General features: G+C 36.1%; 9 protein-coding genes across 9 annotated transcripts; 5 read left to right on the top strand and 4 right to left on the bottom strand.

Moving 5' to 3' along the window:
- Positions 1–543: 543 nt before the first annotated feature.
- On the top strand, positions 544–1,619 carry EV154DRAFT_514701 (ribosomal protein L22/L17). The gene is made up of 5 exons (XM_051602174.1): positions 544–618; positions 668–725; positions 788–929; positions 991–1,192; positions 1,263–1,619. The coding sequence occupies exons 1-5, from the start codon at positions 600–602 to the stop codon at positions 1,502–1,504; spliced, it is 663 nt and encodes a 220-aa protein (XP_051455876.1). The 5' UTR covers positions 544–599; the 3' UTR covers positions 1,505–1,619.
- Positions 1,620–1,643: 24 nt separating this feature from the next.
- Positions 1,644–3,763, bottom strand: EV154DRAFT_467327 (glucose-6-phosphate isomerase). The gene is made up of 3 exons (XM_051597762.1): positions 2,862–3,763; positions 2,419–2,775; positions 1,644–2,363 (listed from the first exon to the last, which is right to left on the bottom strand). Exons 1-3 carry the CDS (start codon positions 3,564–3,566, stop codon positions 1,770–1,772), a joined length of 1,656 nt encoding a protein of 551 aa, XP_051455875.1. The 5' UTR covers positions 3,567–3,763; the 3' UTR covers positions 1,644–1,769.
- Positions 3,764–5,566: 1,803 nt separating this feature from the next.
- EV154DRAFT_514697 (kinase-like domain-containing protein) lies at positions 5,567–9,163 on the top strand. The gene is made up of 7 exons (XM_051602173.1): positions 5,567–5,819; positions 5,878–5,968; positions 6,023–7,006; positions 7,067–7,616; positions 7,694–7,895; positions 7,953–8,634; positions 8,702–9,163. The coding sequence occupies exons 1-7, from the start codon at positions 5,650–5,652 to the stop codon at positions 8,711–8,713; spliced, it is 2,691 nt and encodes an 896-aa protein (XP_051455874.1). The 5' UTR covers positions 5,567–5,649; the 3' UTR covers positions 8,714–9,163.
- A 1,569-nt stretch (positions 9,164–10,732) lies between these two features.
- EV154DRAFT_467322 (Homeodomain-like protein) lies at positions 10,733–11,731 on the top strand (the record flags this gene model as incomplete). Its single annotated transcript, XM_051597761.1, has 3 exons — positions 10,733–10,938; positions 10,993–11,296; positions 11,360–11,731. The coding sequence occupies 3 exons, from the start codon at positions 10,733–10,735 to the stop codon at positions 11,729–11,731; spliced, it is 882 nt and encodes a 293-aa protein (XP_051455873.1).
- A 232-nt stretch (positions 11,732–11,963) lies between these two features.
- EV154DRAFT_283435 (uncharacterized protein) lies at positions 11,964–13,059 on the bottom strand. Its single transcript, XM_051594765.1, has 3 exons — positions 12,681–13,059; positions 12,521–12,624; positions 11,964–12,463 (listed from the first exon to the last, which is right to left on the bottom strand). The coding sequence occupies exons 1-3, from the start codon at positions 12,727–12,729 to the stop codon at positions 12,050–12,052; spliced, it is 567 nt and encodes a 188-aa protein (XP_051455872.1). The 5' UTR covers positions 12,730–13,059; the 3' UTR covers positions 11,964–12,049.
- Positions 13,060–16,592: 3,533 nt separating this feature from the next.
- On the top strand, positions 16,593–17,453 carry EV154DRAFT_283426 (uncharacterized protein). Its single transcript, XM_051594764.1, has 3 exons — positions 16,593–16,661; positions 16,718–16,821; positions 16,879–17,453. Exons 1-3 carry the CDS (start codon positions 16,613–16,615, stop codon positions 17,290–17,292), a joined length of 567 nt encoding a protein of 188 aa, XP_051455871.1. The 5' UTR covers positions 16,593–16,612; the 3' UTR covers positions 17,293–17,453.
- Positions 17,454–17,912: 459 nt separating this feature from the next.
- Positions 17,913–18,243, bottom strand: EV154DRAFT_514687 (uncharacterized protein; the record flags this gene model as incomplete). Its single annotated transcript, XM_051602172.1, has 1 exon — positions 17,913–18,243. A coding segment is annotated over one exon (311 nt), but the record flags the coding sequence as incomplete, so codon positions are not given.
- Positions 18,244–18,272: 29 nt separating this feature from the next.
- Positions 18,273–20,654, bottom strand: EV154DRAFT_514685 (ATP synthase regulation protein NCA2-domain-containing protein; the record flags this gene model as incomplete). Its single annotated transcript, XM_051602171.1, has 7 exons — positions 18,273–18,663; positions 18,713–18,830; positions 18,891–19,007; positions 19,060–19,084; positions 19,143–19,277; positions 19,335–20,203; positions 20,252–20,654. The coding sequence occupies 7 exons, from the start codon at positions 20,649–20,651 to the stop codon at positions 18,375–18,377; spliced, it is 1,953 nt and encodes a 650-aa protein (XP_051455869.1). The 3' UTR covers positions 18,273–18,374.
- Positions 20,655–22,186: 1,532 nt separating this feature from the next.
- On the top strand, positions 22,187–23,205 carry EV154DRAFT_538884 (uncharacterized protein; the record flags this gene model as incomplete). Its single annotated transcript, XM_051604313.1, has 3 exons — positions 22,187–22,265; positions 22,380–23,000; positions 23,060–23,205. 3 exons carry the CDS (start codon positions 22,187–22,189, stop codon positions 23,203–23,205), a joined length of 846 nt encoding a protein of 281 aa, XP_051455868.1.
- Positions 23,206–23,570: the final 365 nt, after the last annotated feature.

Genomic DNA, 23,570 nt, shown 5'->3' with positions numbered 1-23,570 from the left:
CATTTTAAAGCCAATTTGTACCAATCATGCATATATACAAAAGACACGAAGACTATCTTTTTAACAAGGCAGACTCGGAGCATCACTTTTGTATTGCGAGAAGAATTGGCCTTTGGCAGATAAAGAAAATTGTGTATATACTACATGTCATATACTTAAATTAGGTATATTACGCAAAATATCAATTCGGTTTTAAGCAATTTCATATCCTAAGGTTTTGATTTCATTTAATTTGAAGCTGTTGCGTATTAACATAATCGAGCAACAACTACAAGAGAGGAAGGTAATGTTTGGCGTTCTGCGTCCGATAGTTTTATATTGTAGACTTTCAAGCTTAGGTCTTCTATTGGAGCTGTCACTCTAAACATATGCTATATTTACACACCGAATATTATGAATTGAAGTAATATAGCAAGCCATATGCAACAGGACATGATATTTATTGTCATGGAAACAAATCATGGATTGATTTTGGTTGGACAGATGTAGACCGTGACTCGATAAATGTAGCCCTTTTTTTTTTTGGCGGGGGCAGCGGGGAAAAAAAGACAGCCCTCCTTGTATTCTTTGAACCCCTTGTGAATTTTTTTTTGCTGGTCATGTCTGTTTTATCTATTAGTATGTTCTCCCATGGATCAAAAATGACAAAGGATTAACGTTTTTACAGCCTCAACTCTCAAGGCATTACAGCCATTTAAACAAGCCAGCACCCTTCGTGTGTTGAGGTAACCCCCTTTTTTTTTTTGACAGCTATAAGTTCTTTTTCTCTAAATTATGACAAATTTAGCTTCTCCACCACATCATTGAGACGTGCCGAACAACCCACACCCGACAGACCTCAAATTGGAGCTTCTTCACTTTTCGACAATGTTCAAGTTGAAGCACAAGAGAAATTAGCTAAGCAAGAGGGCAAAATCATTGAGAAAGAAGTAAAAAAAAAATGGATCTATTGTGTGGAATGGTTGAGATACTCATGCTTTCTTTAATTAGTATCAATTCTCTTCTGCCAACTTCAAGACCAGTCCTCGTAAATTAAACATGCTTGCACGTTCTATCCGTAATCTTCCTGTTGAAGAAGCCATTCGTCAAATGGAATTCTCTGACAAACGATCCGCCAAAAAGATTTTACACAACTTAGCTTTTGCCAGAAAGAATGCCATCGACCAAAAGGGCATGGAAAATTTGGTTGTTTGTAAGTGATATTTTGGAGTAAAAAAAAAAAAGGAGGGGAGATATGCAGACATTTAACATATTTTTTTTAGCACAAGCATGGGTTGGTAAGGGTAGATATGTTAGACGTGTCAGAGCTCATGGTCGTGGTCAATTTGGTGTTATGCATCATAAGGAAGCACACATCAAATTACTTTTCAAAGAAGCAGCTGCTGAATCCAACGAAAAGACAGACAGAAGAAACATTAGAGGTTGGAAGGATCCTAAAAAGACTTGGACTTCATTGAACGAAACTAAGCCTATTTATAACGCCAAACCCTTTTACAACTGGTAAATTCAGCTCCTCTTCTCTTTTTTATACATAGATGCATTTTCCAAAAAAATAAAAAATAAAATAAAAAACATCAGTAAATTCAACCGGTGCATTATGTAATTTACTATGCAATGACAAAGAAGATGACTAATGGATGATTAAACAAGCCTGACGGACGTGATGACAAAAAGAGATTTATGTATGATTTAAAAACAAAAAAAGAGAGATAGCAAATGAGATTATAAAGGCAAGAGAGAGAAAAAAAAAGGGTAAAAATTAGATTAGATTAGTATTGCTTCTTGTTCTTCTTGTAATGGTTAATAAGACCATTGGTAGAAGCATCATGAGAAGAGACGACACCGGGAGAAGTAAGTTCAGGCAAAATGGCCTTGGCCAATTGCTTACCAAGTTCAACACCCCATTGATCGTAAGAGTTGATATCCCAGATAGCACCTTGTACGAAAATCTTGTGCTCGTACATGGAAATGAGGGCACCAAGAGTAGTAGGAGTCAATTTTTGGAACATGAAGGAGTTGGTGGGCTTATTACCCTTAAAGACCTTGTGGGGAACAATGTTTTCTTGAACATGAGCACCCATCTCAGCACGGACTTGTTGTTCGTTCTTACCGACCATTAAAGCCTCAGTTTGAGCAAAGAAGTTGGATAATAAGATATCATGATGAACACCATGATTGATGGGGTTAAAAGTCTCAATAGGAGCAAGGAAATCACAAGGGATCATCTTGGTACCTTGATGAATGAGTTGGTAGAAAGCATGTTGACCGTTGGTTCCGGGCTCACCCCAGATGATGGGACCTGTTTGGTTTTGAACCTCCTCTCCTGAACGAGAAACGTACTTACCATTAGATTCCATGTTACCCTAATAATATAAATTAATATTGGGTAATTCACATGCAAACATTAAAATAACTTACTTGTTGGAAATAGGCAGCGAAACGATGCATGTATTGATCATAAGGGAGAATGGCTTCGGTTTGGGCACCATAAAAGTTGTTATACCAGAGACCGACAAGACCCATCAAGACAGGGATGTTGTTTTCAAGAGGTGTGTTAAGGAAATGTTCATCCATTTCATGACCACCACGAAGAAGATCTTCGAAGTTTTGGAAACCGATGGTGATAGCAATGGATAAACCGATAGCAGACCAGAGAGAGTAACGGCCACCAACCCAATCCCAGAACTTGAACATGTTATCAGCATTAATACCGAAAGCAGTGACTAACTTTGTGTTTGTAGAGAGAGCAACGAAATGTTTGGCGACGTGGCTGGCCTAGAAAAATAATTTGAAACAAAAAAAAAAAAAAATTATTAGGTCATTGATTTTATCGCGATAAGATCTTTGCAGATATCACTTACATCTTTAGCTTCAGCAAGGAACCAAGCTTTAGCAGACTCTGCATTGGTAATAGTTTCTTGGGTAGTGAAGGTCTTTGAGGCAATAATAAAGAGAGTGGTTTCAGGCTTAATAGTCTTGAGGACTTCGGCGAGATGAGTACCGTCAATGTTGGAAACGTAATGAGGAGTTAAACCTTCTTGAGCATAAGATTTCAAGGCCTCAGTGACCATAACGGGACCAAGATCAGAACCACCAATACCGATATTCACAATATCAGTAATAGCCTTACCGGTATAACCCTTCCATTCACCAGAGCGAACAGATTCGGAAAACTCCTTCATGTGAGCAAGCACTTCGCGAACTTCAGGCATAACATCAACACCTTCATCATAAATAGGCTTATCAGAAAGGTTACGAAGGGCGACGTGAAGAACAGCACGATCCTCGGTGAAGTTAATATGTTCACCAGCAAACATTTTGTTACGCATTTCTTCAACCTTAGCCTCCTTGGCCAATTCTAACAAGAGTTGGAGAGTTTCATCGGTAACACGGTTCTTGGAGAAATCAAACAAGATATTGGTGTTGGTACCCTCGAAGACGCGATTGTACTTTTCGAAACGTGCGGGGTCTTGTTCAAACAATTCCTTGATGACGATATCCTTACCCTCAGCATCATAATGTTGTTGAAGCTTGCTCCAGGAGTTTAATTTAGTGGCTAAAACCATATTGTTATTTTAAAATAGATTAAAAGAAGAACAAGAAATTTCAATAATGTTTTTCAGACAATTTATACCCTTTTTATTTTTCAAGGGTTTTTTTTACCGGTCCGACCAGCTTTTTTATTTTTTTAACCAAGATTTACCCGGGCTTACTTCCAATCCATTATTAATCTTAACGTAATAATCCCTTTGTTCATTCTACCGGATGCCATCTTTGACCAGTGCAAAATATAAGCGGTTATCTAAATAAAACTCTCAGCGGTTTTTTGTGTAAATAACGCCCCATTTTCAGGCTTGTCTTATCCAATCAGCAGTTTTGCAATGACGTCGAACAACCGGTGGTCTCTTTGTTTCTCCCCCTTGAGTGTGCTTTAAATTACAAAAGGAGAATTTTGTCCTAAATAGGAATTTCACACGGAGATGCTGTTACCCTCATCGTAACTTTTTATTTAGGTGACACGTTTATTTAATATCAACACTCAAGTCTTCTTTACATTATATGCTCCTTTCACTTTTCTGTTTTGTTTTCAGAAACAAGAGCAGCTAAAAAAAACCTGGTGATGTCTGCGTGTAACTGTCGCTAGCTGCCGTCTTATCTAAACTATATCTACGTTAATAATAGCATTATTGATGGATGGCAGCAGATACAGCCGAATAACTGAAAATAGATGAATATGATATGACGGGTAGATTGCATATGTATTAAAAATGTGATAACAATGTACAAGACCTTCTCTATAACAAGTGGCTATTTCCTTCATTTTACGCGCTTTTAAAAATCCACGAAAAATGTGATTAAAAGATACTCAATTGTCCGATCTGATTCAAATCAGTCCTTGCTCATTATAGTTCCATTTGTTATAGAAAAGGGGCATTTTGATTGCCTAACTTTCCCTTCATTTGCAAGTCCACACCTTCTCTCTATGAAAGACTGTGTGGTCTCAGATTGTGTGGGCACTCATAAAAAATCAGCCAATGAAAACCCAGGATAGGTTCCAAAGTTCATCTATTTACGTGATTTGTCATTTTACCTTGTTTTTAAGCGTCTGTATAAACTTTACAGCTTTCTATTATAATTTCCAAAGCTGTGAGACGCTCAGTTTTTTTTATATGTAAACCATGCTACTCTATTGGTATATGCTATTGCTGAAACAGTGACATAGATTTACCAACATTACATGCATGTAAGTCTGGATGCAATCAATAACCGCAAATTTTAAACGTAATGGGCGATTAATTAATCCATTATCTTGACATGAGCTATCAGTTTATAAATATGACTCGTCCAAACCCTTTCTCATTTTATCTTACTTTTTTTTTGTGTATCTTAATAAAAAAAACGAAGTGACACACAAACCAGCTTTGAAATCTAATACTGTGAATCTCGGTGATCGATTTTTCCGAAATTAAAAAAATGCTTTTCTAATTTATAATTATGACATTACAAATTCTGTGCTTATAATTAAGTAATAACTTGACAAGACTAAAAACAGATTTTTGTGCGTATTCTTCCATAAACGTGACGCATAACTGCTTCAATGCAACATTCAAAAAACCCGTCAATGCAAAGCCCAGGGTAGGCATTCCCAAAAATAAAAATCTATACACGGGGTCCCATGGATCGAGAACTTCACATGCTTCTTAATCAACTACTAAAAAACCAAAGTGTACAGAGGAACGTCTTATTATTACCATGGAAATATGGAGTAATTGATCATAGAAACTATCACCCAACTATCGAAAATATTGATCATTAAAAGTCGCAGTAAAGGCTGAAACGCCTAACGGGTGTATTAAACAGACGAACTTGCCTATGACTTTGTTTAGCTATTTTGTTTCTTTCATTTTAAGGATGGTGCCCTGAAAACTAGCTGATCTTCTTTCAATTTTAAATATGTTCCAAATAGGGAGGAGGCCGAAAAGGACACAGACTCTCGACGTCATTTGAGTAAACATTATCAAATGGAGTTAATTCGACCACCGCCCTTTTTTTTGACAATAGGTGTTCTCAAAACAGTCAAGACCTTGAACCTTTTTATTTTTTCTGTTTTATTTCGGTTTACATGGCAAAGCTCATCATCTATTTATAATGTCGAATGCTTTATTATTGAGACTTTTTACTTCTGAATATTTTAATGCTTGGATCGCCATTTCGTATATATTTCGTTATCCTGACAATGTAGGAATTCAACATTATCTTTGTACTCAACTTCGAAAGTTCCCCATTGCAGAAATCGAGTTTTTCTTGCCTCAGCTCATGTATAGACATTATTTGAATATCTTGTAAGTAGTCTTCTAATTTTTATTTGTTGTGTAGGCATCTTTTAATTACTCGTCCTACTGAATCGGTTGCACTAGAATGTTATATCATTGATGCATGCGAGAAATCCACTCATATAGCTGTCATGGTAAACTTACGACAAACAATTTTTTTTTCTCGAAAATCTGACATATTCATTTAGTGCCTGTGGTATTTACAAGCATATATGTCTGACTTAGGTAGTACACCATCTCACCCGTCATTTCAGCTATGTAAACGAGTATTTAATCAATGCCAGAGTATTGTGTTTTCCGAAGAAGAACAAGGATATGCAACACAGCAAGTACGAGAAAACACATTCCCGGCCCTAGTTGGTATGGGAGCCTTACTAGCAGGTATTGGACAACCCCTTGCTACAAAACCCGTAGGCAGTGTTGCCCTTGCACAAGGAAGAAAAGAGAGACCATTTACTTTTCCCGACATTAGCTTCCGCAATTCGGCTGATATCAAACGAAAACAGTCATTTCAATCAGATTCTCAACTACAATCAAATGTATCCATATTGAGAGAGAAGCATTTCACAGTATCGCTAGAAGATTTACATCGAGGAAAAGCTTTTTCTGTATCCAGATATTTAAAGCAGGCACAACAAAAGATTAATAATACTGTCAGATCTACTCTTGTATCTCATGATTCTGATATCCCCACCCAATTGTTAAATGGCGGTGGTATGGATCCAGTTAATATGAAGGCAATGGCGCAGTCCTCTGTGCCTACTCCAGTAGATGATGCTCTTGGTCAAAGCCCACCAAAAAGATCGTATTCAATGGACTATCTACCACAAACAGAAGATGATATTGTTAACAGTAGTGAATCTGATGATGACGAAATTTACGCACTAGCAAAATTAAGTCTGGATGATCGCCGCCATCTACTCCGATCAAATTATTTCCGTTCCGAAATGCAATTCTTATTGGCTTTAGTGGATATCGCTACACGTCTTGTCATTGTGCCAAAACGTGCGAGATTAAGTGCCTTACATGCCGAGTTAACTTTGCTGAACCATAATTTGCCTGCTGAAATTTGTATGCCTCTTTGGTGCCCGGCAACAGTAGACAGACCTTATCATCATCGTATCGTCAGAATCAGTCCAACAGATGCCGTTGTCTTAAATTCGGCGGAAAGAGTAAGTACAAACGTATATAATCATTTATATGATATAAAGCGACTAACTTCTTTTTTTCAGGCACCGTATCTATTGATGATTGAAGTATTGGATGATGAGCTTTCATTAGAGAATGGCTTTAAATCATCACTGAGCAAAATCAAAAAACAAGGGCATAGACATTCCAGTGGATCCATGATCTTAAAAAGGAAGGAGGTCGTTGATGACATTGGCGATTTAGGCTCTCCAACCAGTATCCGCAGTTTTGATTTCCCGAGTTCGACTTCCTCCTCTACACTTGACACTGTTGAACATGTGCAAGAAAAGGACGAGAATTTATTCAATGCAGAGGAATTTGCAGAGAAGATGAAGACGGCTGCCATCTTGTTAGCTCAGCTTCAAAAAGATCATCCTCAACAAGAAAATACCGCCCTTCGTGTTAGTACAGATGGAATTCGACAAAAGATTATTGCGGAAATGATGGCTTTGGAAGACGATCGTATGGAGAAAATGGCTTTGGAGGGTGTTGATAGTGGTATTGGAGGTGGAGGAGGCGAGGGAGCTGGTAACGAAGGTAAATTAGACGACGAATCTCGTGTTGCGATGGTGGTCAATAAGGAGGATCCAAGTGGTAATTATACTTACAAAAATCTGTATGCGCATCCAAAGACAGCTAATCATACATATACATCTCTTTACAAAAAATAGCTGCTGTATTTGCTGAGAAATGGGAGACCAAGAAGGAGCGTATTCGTGCTAGTTCACCTTACGGTCATTTACCTAATTGGCGTCTCATTTCTGTTATTGTCAAAAATGGAGCCGACCTTCGTCAAGAACAGTTTGCTATACAATTAATCCGCGAAATGCAAAAGATTTGGGATGATACCAAAGTGAATGTTTGGGTTCAATAGTAAAGTTTTATGAAAATTTAAATCCATGCAAGTAAATATACTAACCTATTTGTTAGTGTTCGTATTTTAGTAACTTCGGATGACTCTGGTTTGATCGAGACGATTAAAAACTCGATATCGATTCATTCGATCAAAAAAGAAGCTTATATAAGAAAATGGAACAAAGAAGGACAAGTATTCACACTATACGATTATTATCAAAGACGATGGGGCACGCCTTCAAGTTCCAGTTTTAAAAAAGCACAAGACGCATTCATGAGAAGCTTAGCTGGGTATTCTATTGCTTCTTACCTTATGCAGATCAAAGACAGACATAACGGCAACCTTTTGATTGATGATGCTGGTCATATTATTCATATCGATTTCGGATTTATCTTATCCAATTCTCCAGGATCTGTTGGCTTTGAAATGGCACCTTTTAAATTACCACAAGAATACATTGATATATTGGGTGGTGTCAATAGTGAAAAGTTTGCTGAATTCAAGGCCTTAACAAAAGCAACTTTCATAGCTCTCAGGAAGCACAGCGATAATATCTTGCTGTTAACAGAAATGATGTCCAAGGATTCAAAATTGCCTTGTTTTGTAAATGGCCAGCATGCTCTTGCCCAACTTCGCGATAGATTTCAACTGCATTTAACGGATCCACAAGTGGAAGCCTTTGTAGAGAAACTTATCATGAGCAGTTGCTGTAACGTTTTCACGAGACTGTATGACACTTATCAATATTATTCGCAGGTAAGCAATGAAAAATAAAAAATAAAAAATAAATTACATGTTGAACTAACGCTTTATTGTTTATTAGGGTGTCTTGTAAAAACACAAATATATAGCATTCCATTTCCCTTTAACTCCCTTCTCTACCTCCAACATTAATTCCTCTAATAGAAAGCTCACAAGTGTAAAAAAAATAAAGTATTTGGTTCAGATAAGATCAAGTTATGTCAACAAATTTACATTTTCTCCAACGTGAAAAGTAATGTTCAGGACCTCTATTTTTCATCACGACAAATACATGTAATTATATTTTACACGAGTACCTTTTAGGTTTAACATTTTCGCAAGGTTTTTGTAAAACGTAAACACAATCTACCCAATTTTGTAAAAAGAATATACCAATATCACTAATGAGCAATGTCATTTCAAAATCCTCAGGTTTTATCTTCACGAATTAGTAAGATAGGCCATTTGTAGGTACATCTTGTAAGTTTACAAAAGAAGGGATGGTTTTCGCGATCAAGAACACAATAAAAAATGTCGAACAACAAAAAGAGACGAGGGGCAGACAAAAGTTTTTGCCGTGGTGTTTATTGCTCAAAAAAATTTGGCTGGGGGACTGCTAATTTTTCACGCTTCTAATTTTAGGGCAGACTATGTGCACGGGCAATCATACATCAATTAAAAGCAACTCGTAAACCGTTAATGGTATTAAGAGATTATGAGCAACTTATGCTATGTTTAATAATTCATATTAGATCCTTAAAAATTTACTGGATAAAAGGCTATACGATTCGTGGAAATTGACAGACTATCTTACATATCAACCCTTCCCACTTATACTCTTTTATAATTATAACCAACACTTCGTCTTTTGGTACCCGCTTTAATCGATTAGATATTCTTTACAGCATCCGTAGAGATTCAGAAGAAACATAATTTTCGAAAAGGATTCGTTCTAGAAAATCTCTGCGATCTAATTACCGGCGTAACCAAAAACTCTCGGAAGCATTAAAACAAACATTTTCTCTTCATCATCAATTTTTGACATAAATGTCTTTTGTTTTAAAAATGCCCTGATCTTCGCAAAATTAATAATTTCGCCGATGGAGCACGGAATATTGACTTATTTACGTATGACGGATGTACCAGGCCGTTTGCTGTAACTTGAATACATAGCATACGGTGAACTGATATATATACACAAGTTAAAATTGCCATCATTTAGATTAGAGAAGACATATGAATGAGGCATGGTTCAGCGTTTTTAACAGGCATTGAATTTTTAAATAGCGGAAACTAGAAAAGAGTAAGATCAATTGCTATGACAAATTAAAACCAAAAGTTATACTGACCTCCGATATAAGGCTTTGGAGGTTATTTTAAATTGAAAAGTTCTACCGAGCCCAGGAATCGACTCAATTTGTAGGTCTATTAGTAGTATTACTAAATTCGTCGGTGGTGTCGGATGAAACTATACCCGTGATCTTCGTTTCAAAGATCGAGAAATGCATTTCAATCACGGAAATAAAAAAAAATGTACATAACTATGTTGATTTGTTTTTTCTCCTCCATATCTCTCATCTTCTTTTCTTCTTCTCAACATTTTCTTTTCAAAACAGAACATAAACACAATGGATTTATTTGACGATTGCTGGGATAACTCTGAAGTAAATATAGAATACGATGACATACATTGGCTATACTGACAGAATTTCATAGAGCTATCAACATGAAATTAATATGCAACAGGTACAAGATCAAATAACTCTGACCCCGGGATTAAATACTAATTTTATTTATAAATATAGGCTTATAATTCACAAGAAATGATGGCCGGTTTAGTCCAACCTGTACTCAAAGTAGAGGGTGTAGTTCAGGTACTATTTTTCGTAGTTCTTCGGAAGATTAAAAAAGACACTAAAACGTTATTTTTATAAGACCCCATTATCAGATTACTGTGGCGGATTATCTACATGCCCTTCACCATACATGGTAAATACGTAGTATAATTCCATTATGTGTTTTGCTAAAAAAAACGTGATAGATGTCACCTAGTAAAAGACGTTATTCACTCGGAGGTTATGATGTCCCTCGATGGGCTCCTTATACACCTTTTATGTCGCCTATAGTTACAACTACGAGAAGTCATTCTGTAAAACGTAACAAAAGGCCTTCGACGTATTCTCGTTGGACTTTGGAAGAAGATGAATTATTGCGCCAAGCTGTGCAAGTTCACGGACCTCATAAATGGTCTCTAATTGCTTCTCATGTACCGAACAGAACTCCCATGCAATGCTCTACAAGGTGGCTAGGAGCCTTAAAGTAACTATAATTGATAGTGTTTTATACAGTTGATTTTAATCATTGTAAATTTAGCCCGAATATTCATAAGGGAAGATGGACAGAAAACGAAGATGCTATACTACGTTATTCTGTACTTGAATACGCGAGTGTGACCGATCCAGAAGGGCGAATTCAACCTATCCCTTGGAATAAAATAGCTGAACGAATTCCAAACCGGACAGGTATTCAATGTCAAGCAAGATGGACCGAAGCATTAGATCCTTATGTCCGTAAAGGAAAATGGGGTTTGGAAGAAGACGCTTTATTGAGAATGGGTGTAACTGATTTTGGCCGTTGCTGGATAAGAATAGCCGAGACGATTCCCGGGAGGACACAGGTAAAAAAAAAGAAAAAGATATTCAAAAGTCAGTTGATGTCAAAGCTAACTTGTTATACCTAGAGGCAATGTCGCACGCGTTGGATGCAAATAAAATATAAGGAAGATCGTCAGCAAAGATCAGAGCAGAAGAGAAAGTTAAACGAGGCCGATGATGCTTCTTCTCAAAGCTACATTTCTTCGGACGAGGACGATGTTGATGAGGTAGAGATGCAACAACAACTTCAGCAACAGAAGAAATCGCATCATCAGCAACAGGTTCCATCTTTTTTTATTGTTGATGATTTCGACACACAACTTCATCAATCCAATGTGACTCCTCCTCCACCTCCACCTGCCCCCGTAGTTGAGTTTTTAAAAGAGGAAGACTTCTTCTTATCAACAGATTGGTCTTTGAATGACTACCAACAACAACATAATTATGATTTTAATTAAATACAAAAACCCCTACACACTCTTTTATGCCCCCAACTAAATTAATTACATATGCAATATCCACCAACCACTCAAAAAAAAAAGGCTTACCCTTTTTCTATATATACATATAAGTTATCCATGTTATTCCACCCTTTTTATACTTGCGGTTCTCAACACGTATTTTTGTACAAACATATATATTACTTACCCAACTTTTCATAAATTATTTTTAAACAAAAAACTAAGATTTAAAAAAGATGTTTATTGAATGTTTGTTTTTGTGAAAAAAAAAAAAAAAAAAAAAAAAAGTCAATGGGAATGACATGGTGGTAGGATTTAGATGCCATAAGCAGACTTGGCAGCGGAGAATCCAGCGTTGATTTCGGCGACATAACCATTGGCAGTGTCCAAGTAAGATGTGGGGGTGGTAGGGACCTTGGAAATCAAAACGGCGTTCAAGGCAGCAGTCTTGGTATCCAAGTTCTTGATGTCAGTCTTGACGATGATGGTGGCGAAAGGAATGGCAGCAAATTGAGACTTCTTGCTGACAATGGAGTTCAAAGAACCAGTAACCTTAGGAACGAGTGTACCAACATTGGCAAGAATAGCAGTAGTATCCTCAACGTTTGAAGGGGCAGTGATGGTGTTACAATCAGTAGTGGCCTTGACAATACGTGCTTCGAGTTCAGTTCCCTTGTCATGAATAGCAGTTGCGCCACTATAACCAGCGGAAGAAACGAATGCATCAACCTTTTTATATAATTAATAAACAAATTCTTTTTTTTTTCAATTATCAATATAACTTACAGCAGTCTTAACAATGGTAAGTTGTTCAGAAACGGAAGTAAGGTCAGCAATACAAAGAGCTGCAGCAGTGGAAACGGCACGTTTGTCAACGGCAGCAGCATTGGCTATAATAGATAAATTTGTAAACAAGTTGTAATTAATGATTTCATGTTTAGCTTACCAGAGAGAGCTAAGACAGCAGCAATGAAGATGGTAGAGAAGGCGCGCATATTGATAAATAAACTTGTTGGATAAAGAAAAAAAAATTTGAATGCCACTTGAGGTGGTATTTATATAAATTTATTTTGGTCAGGTAAACTGTCAAACGCGAAAACCAAAAGTGATCGGTGGATCCATGAAAATGCATCAAGTATAAACATTCCCAACGGCATGTGCGAATCACGTCAATTTATTCCATCGTCTCTTCTAAATATAAATGGTTGTGTTTGTCTTTCTTTGTACTTGCACTATGTTGTACGATGTATGGTTGATCATGTTACCTATATGAGACAAATTCTCATATATTATTACACAGTCATGAAACTCGTACGTACTCTCATAGGGATTTAATATCCAAAGTACTATTGTTGTATATCCATACTTAAAATATGCGTAGTTTGCTCTCCTTGAGATGTGACACATCCTACCTAAAGAATATAAATAAAATGACCAGTTATATAAAAATGTAAATGGAAATTTGTGTGCCCCTTTCTGAAAAAAAGACATCTTTGCCGTTTTTTAAATGACATTTTACACTTTGTAATGTTGGTACAATTGGTTTAGGCTACAAGCCTAATCTTTGTTGTCTTGCCAAACATTAAATTAAACTTTACAGTAGAACAAATTAATACTTTTACACTCAGTGTAACAGCTCTAAAAAAATTGACCAAACTGTCGGTTTCGCTTTTTACCTCTTCCGAAAAAAAAAACATCTGTTCACTGTGAGGATTGCCATAATGTGCCACAAAAACTTCGACAAGAAAAAAACAAATCATATATCGGAACATACTCGATCAGTTTTATGACGTCTGGGAAATGGGCATGCACACCTCAATAATGGTCATCAGTCTCACTTCTTTCTTCAATAGATTTTTATTATTTGAAATACCCATGCACCAAATTATTCGAAAGGCCTATGTATTTAGGTGCATGAATTGTGTAACAAGACAACAGATGATGGTTTTAATTTAAATAGACTATGTATAGAATCATCCAGAGCGAAGCCTTTAAATTTGTAATGACGATATCCATACATTCATCGGCACAATTATATTTAGCTGGAAACTTCATTACATTTAGACGGCTCTATATTCAGACATAAAGGGCTGAGCATTTAGTTTGTAAAAATTTCTCACGCACGTTTATTGTGCGGAAATCTCGAGATTCAGGTACAAAATTACCAAAAGTTTCTCATAGGCAGCAATTAATGGAAATTGGGTATTACTTGACCTGTGCGTCTACAGTAACTTCTTTTTTTTTTTTTTTTGCCTTTTTGGGATTGACTCCCTGTAAGGTTTCCCTTTTTTTTGTGCTGCGACAGATTCCTTTCGACCCAATTTTGAATGCATTTTTGTATGATGTTGAAATAGTGTTAATTGCTAAGAAAATAAATAGAAAAAAAAATCTGGTCAAAAGTGATGGTGCGCTTCTAAGTATAAATGGAGATAAGAAGTCTTAAGTAGACACCTAGAAAAATATTTTGCATTCGCGCCAAAAAACCAATGTAAAATTGAAACACCTCAACGATTATAACCCAGTAAAAAGAAAAAGTAAACATCTCATGATATATTAATATAAGATTGGCATCATAACTTCTGGAATGGATGATTGTGCGTATAAACTGATGTGCTAAAACTTAAATACCCTTTGACGTTTAATGCTAACGTTACAATACGTTGATAATTTTATCTGGATCATTCAGTGTCACAAATATAAGATCTCCGAACATTTGTCAAAACAGTTCAAAGAGCAGGAGCTGCAAAGTAAACTGGATAAAAAGTTCTGCTAAAAAGCTAAGTGGATACATGGAAATAGTAATACTGATGTTGGATAATTTCTTTCTACTGAAAAGTCTGCTTTATCAACACCGGGAAGTTTTCTTAGGCGACAAGTTTTTTTCAGTACGCCTAGTAATAGGAGCCAATATATTTAAAGAATAAAGGCGATTTGAGTATGGTGACTTAAATAAAGTGACTATAAGCCTATATTTTATTCTATAAAATATTGGGATCAATAGATTTTACAATTTTTAAAACGATATGTAAACTATGTCTATCTACACATATATTGCCATAACTGAACAGCCTTTTAGAATAGAAAGCTATACTGAAATCAGAAGGTATGTTTTAATTAATGATCCAAATTCCTGGGATATACTTACTGTATGAAAAAAACGGGTACTACAAAAGATGAGATGCTTTTCGTATTCCATTGAATAATATCAAGTTAAAACATTCAAAACCCTTTTCATAGGTAAAAAATTGCAGCCATACACAGTCATTAAAATGAGCTTCAACAACACTTTCTACAATAGAATCCAGTTTTATTAACCCGAAAACGTTTCTACAGTACATCGCAAGGAAATAAGCAAGAAAAAATTTATTACATGGCAATGAAACTGCAAGGTCTAAAGAAAAGTATTATCATGAATTTTTACTTTCAAGTAGACAAAACTGGCAATCTATGTTAAGAAAAAATATTTGCAATCAAATGCTTTAGATTTTTATCGACGTAAAAACCACTTCACAACTAATGTAGAAAATTCGCAAATAGTTGTTGCTTACATGGATTTAATGTCAAACAAAATCGTATAAGAGGAAGGCTAGAAAGGAGCAACTTTCAGTACGTAGGTTCCAGAAAGGTAAAAAAAAAAAGAAGTTACTGAAGACGCACAGGTCAAGTAATACCCAATTTCCATTAATTGCTGCCTATGAGAAACTTTTGGTAATTTTGTACCTGAATCTCGAGATTTCCGCACAATAAACGTGCGTGAGAAATTTTTACAAACTAAATGCTCAGCCCTTTATGTCTGAATATAGAGCCGTCTAAATGTAATGAAGTTTCCAGCTAAATATAATTGTGCCGATGAATGTATGGATATCGTCATTACAAATTTAAAGGCTTCGCTCTGGATGATTCTATACATAGTCTATTTAAATTAAAACCATCATCTGTTGTCTTGTTACACAATTCATGCACCTAAATACATAGGCCTTTCGAATAATTTGGTGCATGGGTATTTCAAATAATAAAAATCTATTGAAGAAAGAAGTGAGACTGATGACCATTATTGAGGTGTGCATGCCCATTTCCCAGACGTCATAAAACTGATCGAGTATGTTCCGATATATGATTTGTTTTTTTCTTGTCGAAGTTTTTGTGGCACATTATGGCAATCCTCACAGTGAACAGATGTTTTTTTTTTCGGAAGAGGTAAAAAGCGAAACCGACAGTTTGGTCAATTTTTTTAGAGCTGTTACACTGAGTGTAAAAGTATTAATTTGTTCTACTGTAAAGTTTAATTTAATGTTTGGCAAGACAACAAAGATTAGGCTTGTAGCCTAAACCAATTGTACCAACATTACAAAGTGTAAAATGTCATTTAAAAAACGGCAAAGATGTCTTTTTTTCAGAAAGGGGCACACAAATTTCCATTTACATTTTTATATAACTGGTCATTTTATTTATATTCTTTAGGTAGGATGTGTCACATCTCAAGGAGAGCAAACTACGCATATTTTAAGTATGGATATACAACAATAGTACTTTGGATATTAAATCCCTATGAGAGTACGTACGAGTTTCATGACTGTGTAATAATATATGAGAATTTGTCTCATATAGGTAACATGATCAACCATACATCGTACAACATAGTGCAAGTACAAAGAAAGACAAACACAACCATTTATATTTAGAAGAGACGATGGAATAAATTGACGTGATTCGCACATGCCGTTGGGAATGTTTATACTTGATGCATTTTCATGGATCCACCGATCACTTTTGGTTTTCGCGTTTGACAGTTTACCTGACCAAAATAAATTTATATAAATACCACCTCAAGTGGCATTCAAATTTTTTTTTCTTTATCCAACAAGTTTATTTATCAATATGCGCGCCTTCTCTACCATCTTCATTGCTGCTGTCTTAGCTCTCTCTGGTAAGCTAAACATGAAATCATTAATTACAACTTGTTTACAAATTTATCTATTATAGCCAATGCTGCTGCCGTTGACAAACGTGCCGTTTCCACTGCTGCAGCTCTTTGTATTGCTGACCTTACTTCCGTTTCTGAACAACTTACCATTGTTAAGACTGCTGTAAGTTATATTGATAATTGAAAAAAAAAAGAATTTGTTTATTAATTATATAAAAAGGTTGATGCATTCGTTTCTTCCGCTGGTTATAGTGGCGCAACTGCTATTCATGACAAGGGAACTGAACTCGAAGCACGTATTGTCAAGGCCACTACTGATTGTAACACCATCACTGCCCCTTCAAACGTTGAGGATACTACTGCTATTCTTGCCAATGTTGGTACACTCGTTCCTAAGGTTACTGGTTCTTTGAACTCCATTGTCAGCAAGAAGTCTCAATTTGCTGCCATTCCTTTCGCCACCATCATCGTCAAGACTGACATCAAGAACTTGGATACCAAGACTGCTGCCTTGAACGCCGTTTTGATTTCCAAGGTCCCTACCACCCCCACATCTTACTTGGACACTGCCAATGGTTATGTCGCCGAAATCAACGCTGGATTCTCCGCTGCCAAGTCTGCTTATGGCATCTAAATCCTACCACCATGTCATTCCCATTGACTTTTTTTTTTTTTTTTTTTTTTTTTTTCACAAAAACAAACATTCAATAAACATCTTTTTTAAATATTATTCCTCTCTTTCGAATGGTATGTAGGTTTTTTTTTGAAAAAAATAAAGTAATGGTTAAGTGTTTCGTTATAAAGTATCTCTAACTTTTGGCTATTTGCTTACTATTTCTTTATTATCAACATGCGTTAATACTAATGTTGAACCCATATAATCATGTGTAGGTTTAAGGCAGCTTATGATGTTCATATAGTACCACTCATAAGGTCATGAAGAAACTAGTTCAGAATGAACGCTTGGTGTATTTTTTTTTTAGAAATCTAATATAATTGGATATAAATATCTAAGGTGGCACTAATTCTTGTATCTTGTATAGTTGTCAGAAAAATGATTATTTATTTGGTCGCCGCTGATCAAAAATCAAAGGAAATAGCATGTGTAGCTGGGTATTTTATTAGTTTAATTAGTTGATCGTCAGCTTCCTCTTTTAGCTCATCATCATGCTATGATCGATATAGTTGGTAAATACATCTTTGAATGATTTTCCTTGGGTATCAATAAAATGTTTTGTGCCAGAAGTCTTTGATATGAAATGGAAATTGTATGTTTATTTATGTAGATATGATAGAAATAAGAAGCTTGTTAATGAGACTGTGTAGTGAAGATTTTTTTTTATCTTCCCATGGCATGTGCCACAGTTGGTAGTTATAGAATGTTCACTTACAGTAGTATTCCCATCTTCATCAGTAACCGTAGTACTTGTTTCAGAAGTTGAGGAGGCAATACTTCCAGAACCAGACACGTTGCTTGTCATTTTACCAGATCCAGTCTCCTGTACAATGGTTCCGGGTCTTGCTTCGGTAACGTTGTAAAATAGGGCGATGAGTAACAGGGTAGTGACGGTAAATAATCTCATTGTAAACAATTGTATAAAAAAAAAAATAGTTGATAAATTGGACTTTATATAGTCGATCCTTACAATTGTCAGGATAACAGACCCGAGTCTACAATTAAAGGAGGGACTAATAAAATAAAGGGGTACTTTTTATTTATAAAAATGACCAGAACCTATTCATTCTAGCAATTGTTTGAATCTTCTGTTCACTGCTTAAATTGGGATTTTCCAAATCGCGGACGTCCTCCATAAAACGTGCCCGAGTTGAGTTTTTTAGGGGTAAAGTACTAGCATATGCACGTAATAAATGCACTTCGCACAATAAAATACCCTGTGTTTCGCACTCGGTTTGATGAACACAGTCTTCTCCAGACAATGCATTCCATTCACTTAATTCATTGTCTTGGGTTGACTCGTTAAGGATCAATTGTCTTTCTATGCGTCTATTCTGTAATATCAGTACACTATCTTAGAAATAAATTTTCAACAAACCTTAATGTTTCACGCATGGGCAACCCAGTTTTCTTGATCTTTTGTTGTGATCTTCCTTGTAATGTATTTTTAAACCAAGAAGCCGAGGCCCATGTAAGAAGCATAGAAGGTGCAACAGCTAACATACAATCAAATTAGTTAATTTAAGGTTCGCATGATGTGTTATTGCTGAAATTACCCAAAAAAGCAAAATTCAGCTCATTCGATTTCAAAAGCTTATCAAGAGCTGACATGGCAAGATCCACATCTACTTTTGTCTTTTGGACTTGAATGAGGATAGTTTGCAGTAAATCACCTAATGTTCCGATTAGCTGAAATTACTAATATTAGCTCTAGAAGCAACTTACCAGCGATAACATTCTTTAAAGGATTCTGCAGTAAAAGCAAAGTAAACATTACTGCTGTGTTACAACAAACAAATAAAACTTACCTTAATCTCTTTTTCGTATTCCTTCAGTAAAACAGACATATCACCTTCACGAATATCGATAACTAAACGGGATAGATCTAATTCTGAAAGGTGCAAATTGTCTTTTGCGAATCCAACTACCATGCGTTCAAGTGACTAAAATACGTATATAAATTAGCTTATGACAATCCGAGAGAGCTATGATCCACTTACGTCCAAGTCGCTTTGAAGCCCTTGCTTACTCAAGATACTGAGTCTTTGATCCTTAAGTCTAATTGTCTCGTAAACTTTACGGACGGGTTCCCAAACCCAATTCAAAATAAAATCGTGGCCTGTTTTTCCGAGTTCCTCGAGGCAATACATAATATCCTCTTTTCTTTTAAATCCGTAGCGTATAGCCCAGTTGCCTGCAAAATAGGATACGACTGCAGGGATCCAATATCTCGTCAGTACAGAAGGAACTCCGTATGAGGATTGCACGCATTTTAGGTTATGATGGTATCCCGATGACCAGTTTTTGACAACGCTACGCAATTCCATAGTAACATCAGATGCAGAAGAGCTGTGGATGTCAGACATTGAATCTAAACGTTTTTGAAGATGATGCACATTTTTTTGTTGAAGCGTGCCATCTTGACCGTCATCTAAGGGTGGTTCCATGACATATTTAATCATTTTAATACATGTTCTTGCTTGACTGGCTACAGAACTGGCGAATTCACCTTGCTCTTGATTGAATTCAGGGGGAGTCAAGAGCAAAATACCTAAACTGGCTGCTTGTTGGGAACGAAATTTCTGTAAAGATTTCTTTTTCAAATCAACTTCGTCGCGAATTATTTCAAGTATAAGTGGACGGTTATGGAAAGTAGAGAGCGTAAAGAATTTCAAGGCATTGAAAGGCTGCGTTCTGTTTGTAGCGATACTGTTGGTGGATGCTTTTGTTGTAGAATGTATAGGGAATAACTGAGTCAATATAAAATCGCTCGAGGAGAAAAGAGATTTTGCTTCCTGAATCGCAGTTGACGTGTTGTTGATGTTTTTAACTGTATTCTTTAATAGCGTGAAGATACGGAACGGAGCGACTGTAGACAGCATCAGATAACAGTCTTTCATCGTAGTTTACAATTTACCTTGTAATGCATAGTATATTTCTTGAACGGTATTCCCGTGTATGCCATTCCAATAATCGATTGATTCAGAAATAGGAAGCGTTAAATTCAGCACTTTAGAGAATACTTGACCATAGATGGCAATAGTACATTTGGCGATGAAAAGCCATTCGAGTTCTGCTGTTGCTTTATTGTCCTGATTAAATGTCTCCCCGTACTTTTCGAGATATTCTTGAACCTTTTCAAAACTCGGCAAGCTATTCCCAGAAAAGTCAAGTGCTTGGGATGCTTGAAATAAAAATTGATCCTTCTCTCCTAATGAAGACAAGTTTACAATTTTTGTTCCTTGGAGATTTTTCTCAAAGCTTCTCGATAAAGCAGTGTCAAGTTTTTTCACTTGTTCATTTACAAAGGTTGTCATTTCGTAAACAGTAAAACTTTACTCTAGGCGATAGCATTCCAAAGTAATTAATCGTTGGCGGAGTTAACATCATTGGTAAACATGACGTGCGGGTACAGATGATGAAGCTTGGGCTTAATCAAATTAGGTTCCTTCATCGAAGAAATGTTGAATTCAAATTCTGTAATTGGAGTATATCAGCCAATGCACTGTGAGTCAAAGGCTGTAATTGCATATTCTGAAGGGACCATCATCGTTTCATTACAATATGGATGCGCTAAAAAAAAACCGTGGTCCTTTGCGAAGAAATTAAAACAAAGAATTTGACAAGGGTTCAAAGTAAAAATGCGTATTGAAGGACAGACCGTACACTTGAAAATGTATTACAGTATTATGTCTCTTATAAGAGAAAACATAAATTTTTGAGATTTGAACTTCTTTTAGTCCATATGTTACTTATTCTGGTCAATTGTAAATGTTTTGCTCGTACAAGAAAAGAGCAAACTTGAAATTCCGAGGTTGACATTGACGGGTTTGACAGCTTCGTTTATATACATACCGAGGATAATGTTACAGTTTATTCTTTGATTTTGCGGTCACGGTTACGGTCATCCAGCTTCAAATAAAAGAGACTTTTAGTGAAGCTACGATTTTATGCTTGGTAGTACCATCAAGTTCACTAAGTAAAGGGGTATATCTACAATTATTCAGCTGCTTCTTTAGCAATGTCACCTTGGCAATATTCATAAAATAAATCGATTTTGAAATACATTATGTCTGTGATCAGAAAGATGCTAAAAAAAAGCTGGCCTGGTCAGTTCAAGCTGTAGCTTATTTTACATTAAAACCTCTCGTGTGACATACATTTAGAAATGCTTTTTATGAAATAAAAAAAACTAGAAAAAATCTCTTCGTTTTGTTCACAAAACTTTTTAACTCATGACTACAACATCTGTTTCTTCAGAACCACTGTCCTCTAATTACTTGTCTAATTACACATCAGCTTCTTCTTTTCACAACTTTACTCGTCGCCATTCCATTTATGGCACAGAAGATAGAGTGGTCCTTGACATAGGTTCGCTTTATATCAAATGTGGATTTTCTGGCGAATCTTCACCAAGACATTCAGTCCCAACTTGGTCATATCTCAGTCAATCTCGTGATTCAGATGGAGAAGTCATTCGAGTTAATGGAGAGGTAATTAACAGAAACTCATCAAATCGATAGAAAATAACACTGATTCATTAATTTAAAAGCTTGGCGAACTGTATCATCTTGATATTATGGCTAAAGGAAACCTTACTCAAATCGAAGAGAGATTAAAGAGATTATTACATGACATATACTTCAGGTACAGCAAAATACTTACGCTCGGTGGTAAAATTTTATTAACTGCTTTTTCAAAACCAAATAGATTATTACTGACTGATCCGAAATCCCGAAAAGTCATCATTTGCGAGTCTCCTTTAGCACCTGTTGTATTAAAGCAGATGATTGCAAGACTTTTATTTGATTATTTTCAAGTACCATCCATATCATTTGTTCCTATACATTTAATGGCTCTATTAACGACCGGTTTAACAACTGGATTGGTTATAGATGTAGGCAATTTGGAGACAAGTGTACTTCCTGTAAGTTTATGATGAGTGTGTCTTTTATTTTATACATTGTTACTCATATTCAAATAGATTTATGTTTCTAGACCCTTGACACCCTATATTTCAACTACTCCGCTTGCCGGTTTTGCAGTGACAAAACGACTCACAGAATTATTATACGACCATGGCCGTTTTATTCCACCATCGAACCTTCACTTATCGCTTGCCCCTCATAATAACATACCCAGCAACTTATTGACGCCCGAAGTCTTGGAAGACATCAAGACTCGCGTTATATTCTGTTCCCCAGTTATGATTGGACAGCAACAAGGATTAACATTGTTAGAATCGTATAAAAAGTTTAGCAGTGCGACCGATCTGTATTATCCTATTACATTGAAGGATGGCACTAGAGCCAATTTATTAATACCTGGTTGGATTCGTGAAAAAGCAGCAGAAGTCTTATTTGAAGGTGATGAGGATGAGCCCAGCATTGCACAGTGTATTTTGGATTCCTTGTTAAAGTTACCCCCTGATTTGCGTAAACCTGCAATATCGTCATTGCTTTTCATTGGAGGAACGTCTCTTTTACCAGGATTTCAATCAAGAGTGAAGGAAGAATTGTTACGTATAATGAAAGATCCAGTTGATTTTGAAAAGCGACGCTACGGACCTTTACTTCGCTTGCATAAATCCATTAAGTTTATCGATAACCCCGAAGACAAAGGCGCTGGCCGTATTTTTATGAACAACGTTCGAGGATGGATAGGAGGTAAATGTCATTCACAATTATTTATTGTTACAAGTTTATGTAACCTGGATGATCAATAGGGTCTTTGGTTGGATCGCTGAAACTCTCTGGGGAGGAAATTACAAAAGAGAAATTTTCTGGAAGTGTTACTGATTGGTCCATTGGAAATTGGAGTAACCCTCTGGACACTTTAGATCGAGAGCTGGGAAATGTTGGTAGTAAATGATAATGAATCAACACCACTGCAGCTAAATTTTATATGCAGCTTGGGTGGATGGGGGGGGGGGTCACCGCTTAAATAAAGTTACCACATAGATCTTTGCCACTGAAGCCAATGATTTTATTAAGTGTGATACAAATTATAAAATATAATGCTCGTTCGTAATGCGCAATACGTAACTACTGCGGCTATCTATTTGTCTTGGATATCACAAGTGTTTCCATACAATTTTTTAAATCAGTGGTTGAATGAAGTACGCCATAAAAGGCAAAGTTGTTATTAACATACGTTGGTCCTCTATGTAGGTTTTTTTCTCTTTTTTATTTTTTTTTAAAAAAAACATAGTGAATATGTGTACTGATAAAGAAAGT

The sequence above is a fragment of the Mucor mucedo genome, assembly GCF_025094135.1.
Source record: "Mucor mucedo strain NRRL 3635 chromosome Unknown EV154scaffold_70, whole genome shotgun sequence".
Taxonomy (NCBI): domain Eukaryota; kingdom Fungi; phylum Mucoromycota; class Mucoromycetes; order Mucorales; family Mucoraceae; genus Mucor; species Mucor mucedo.
Note: the sequence above shows the minus strand (reverse complement) of the source record. Positions and strands in the feature narration are given on the sequence as shown.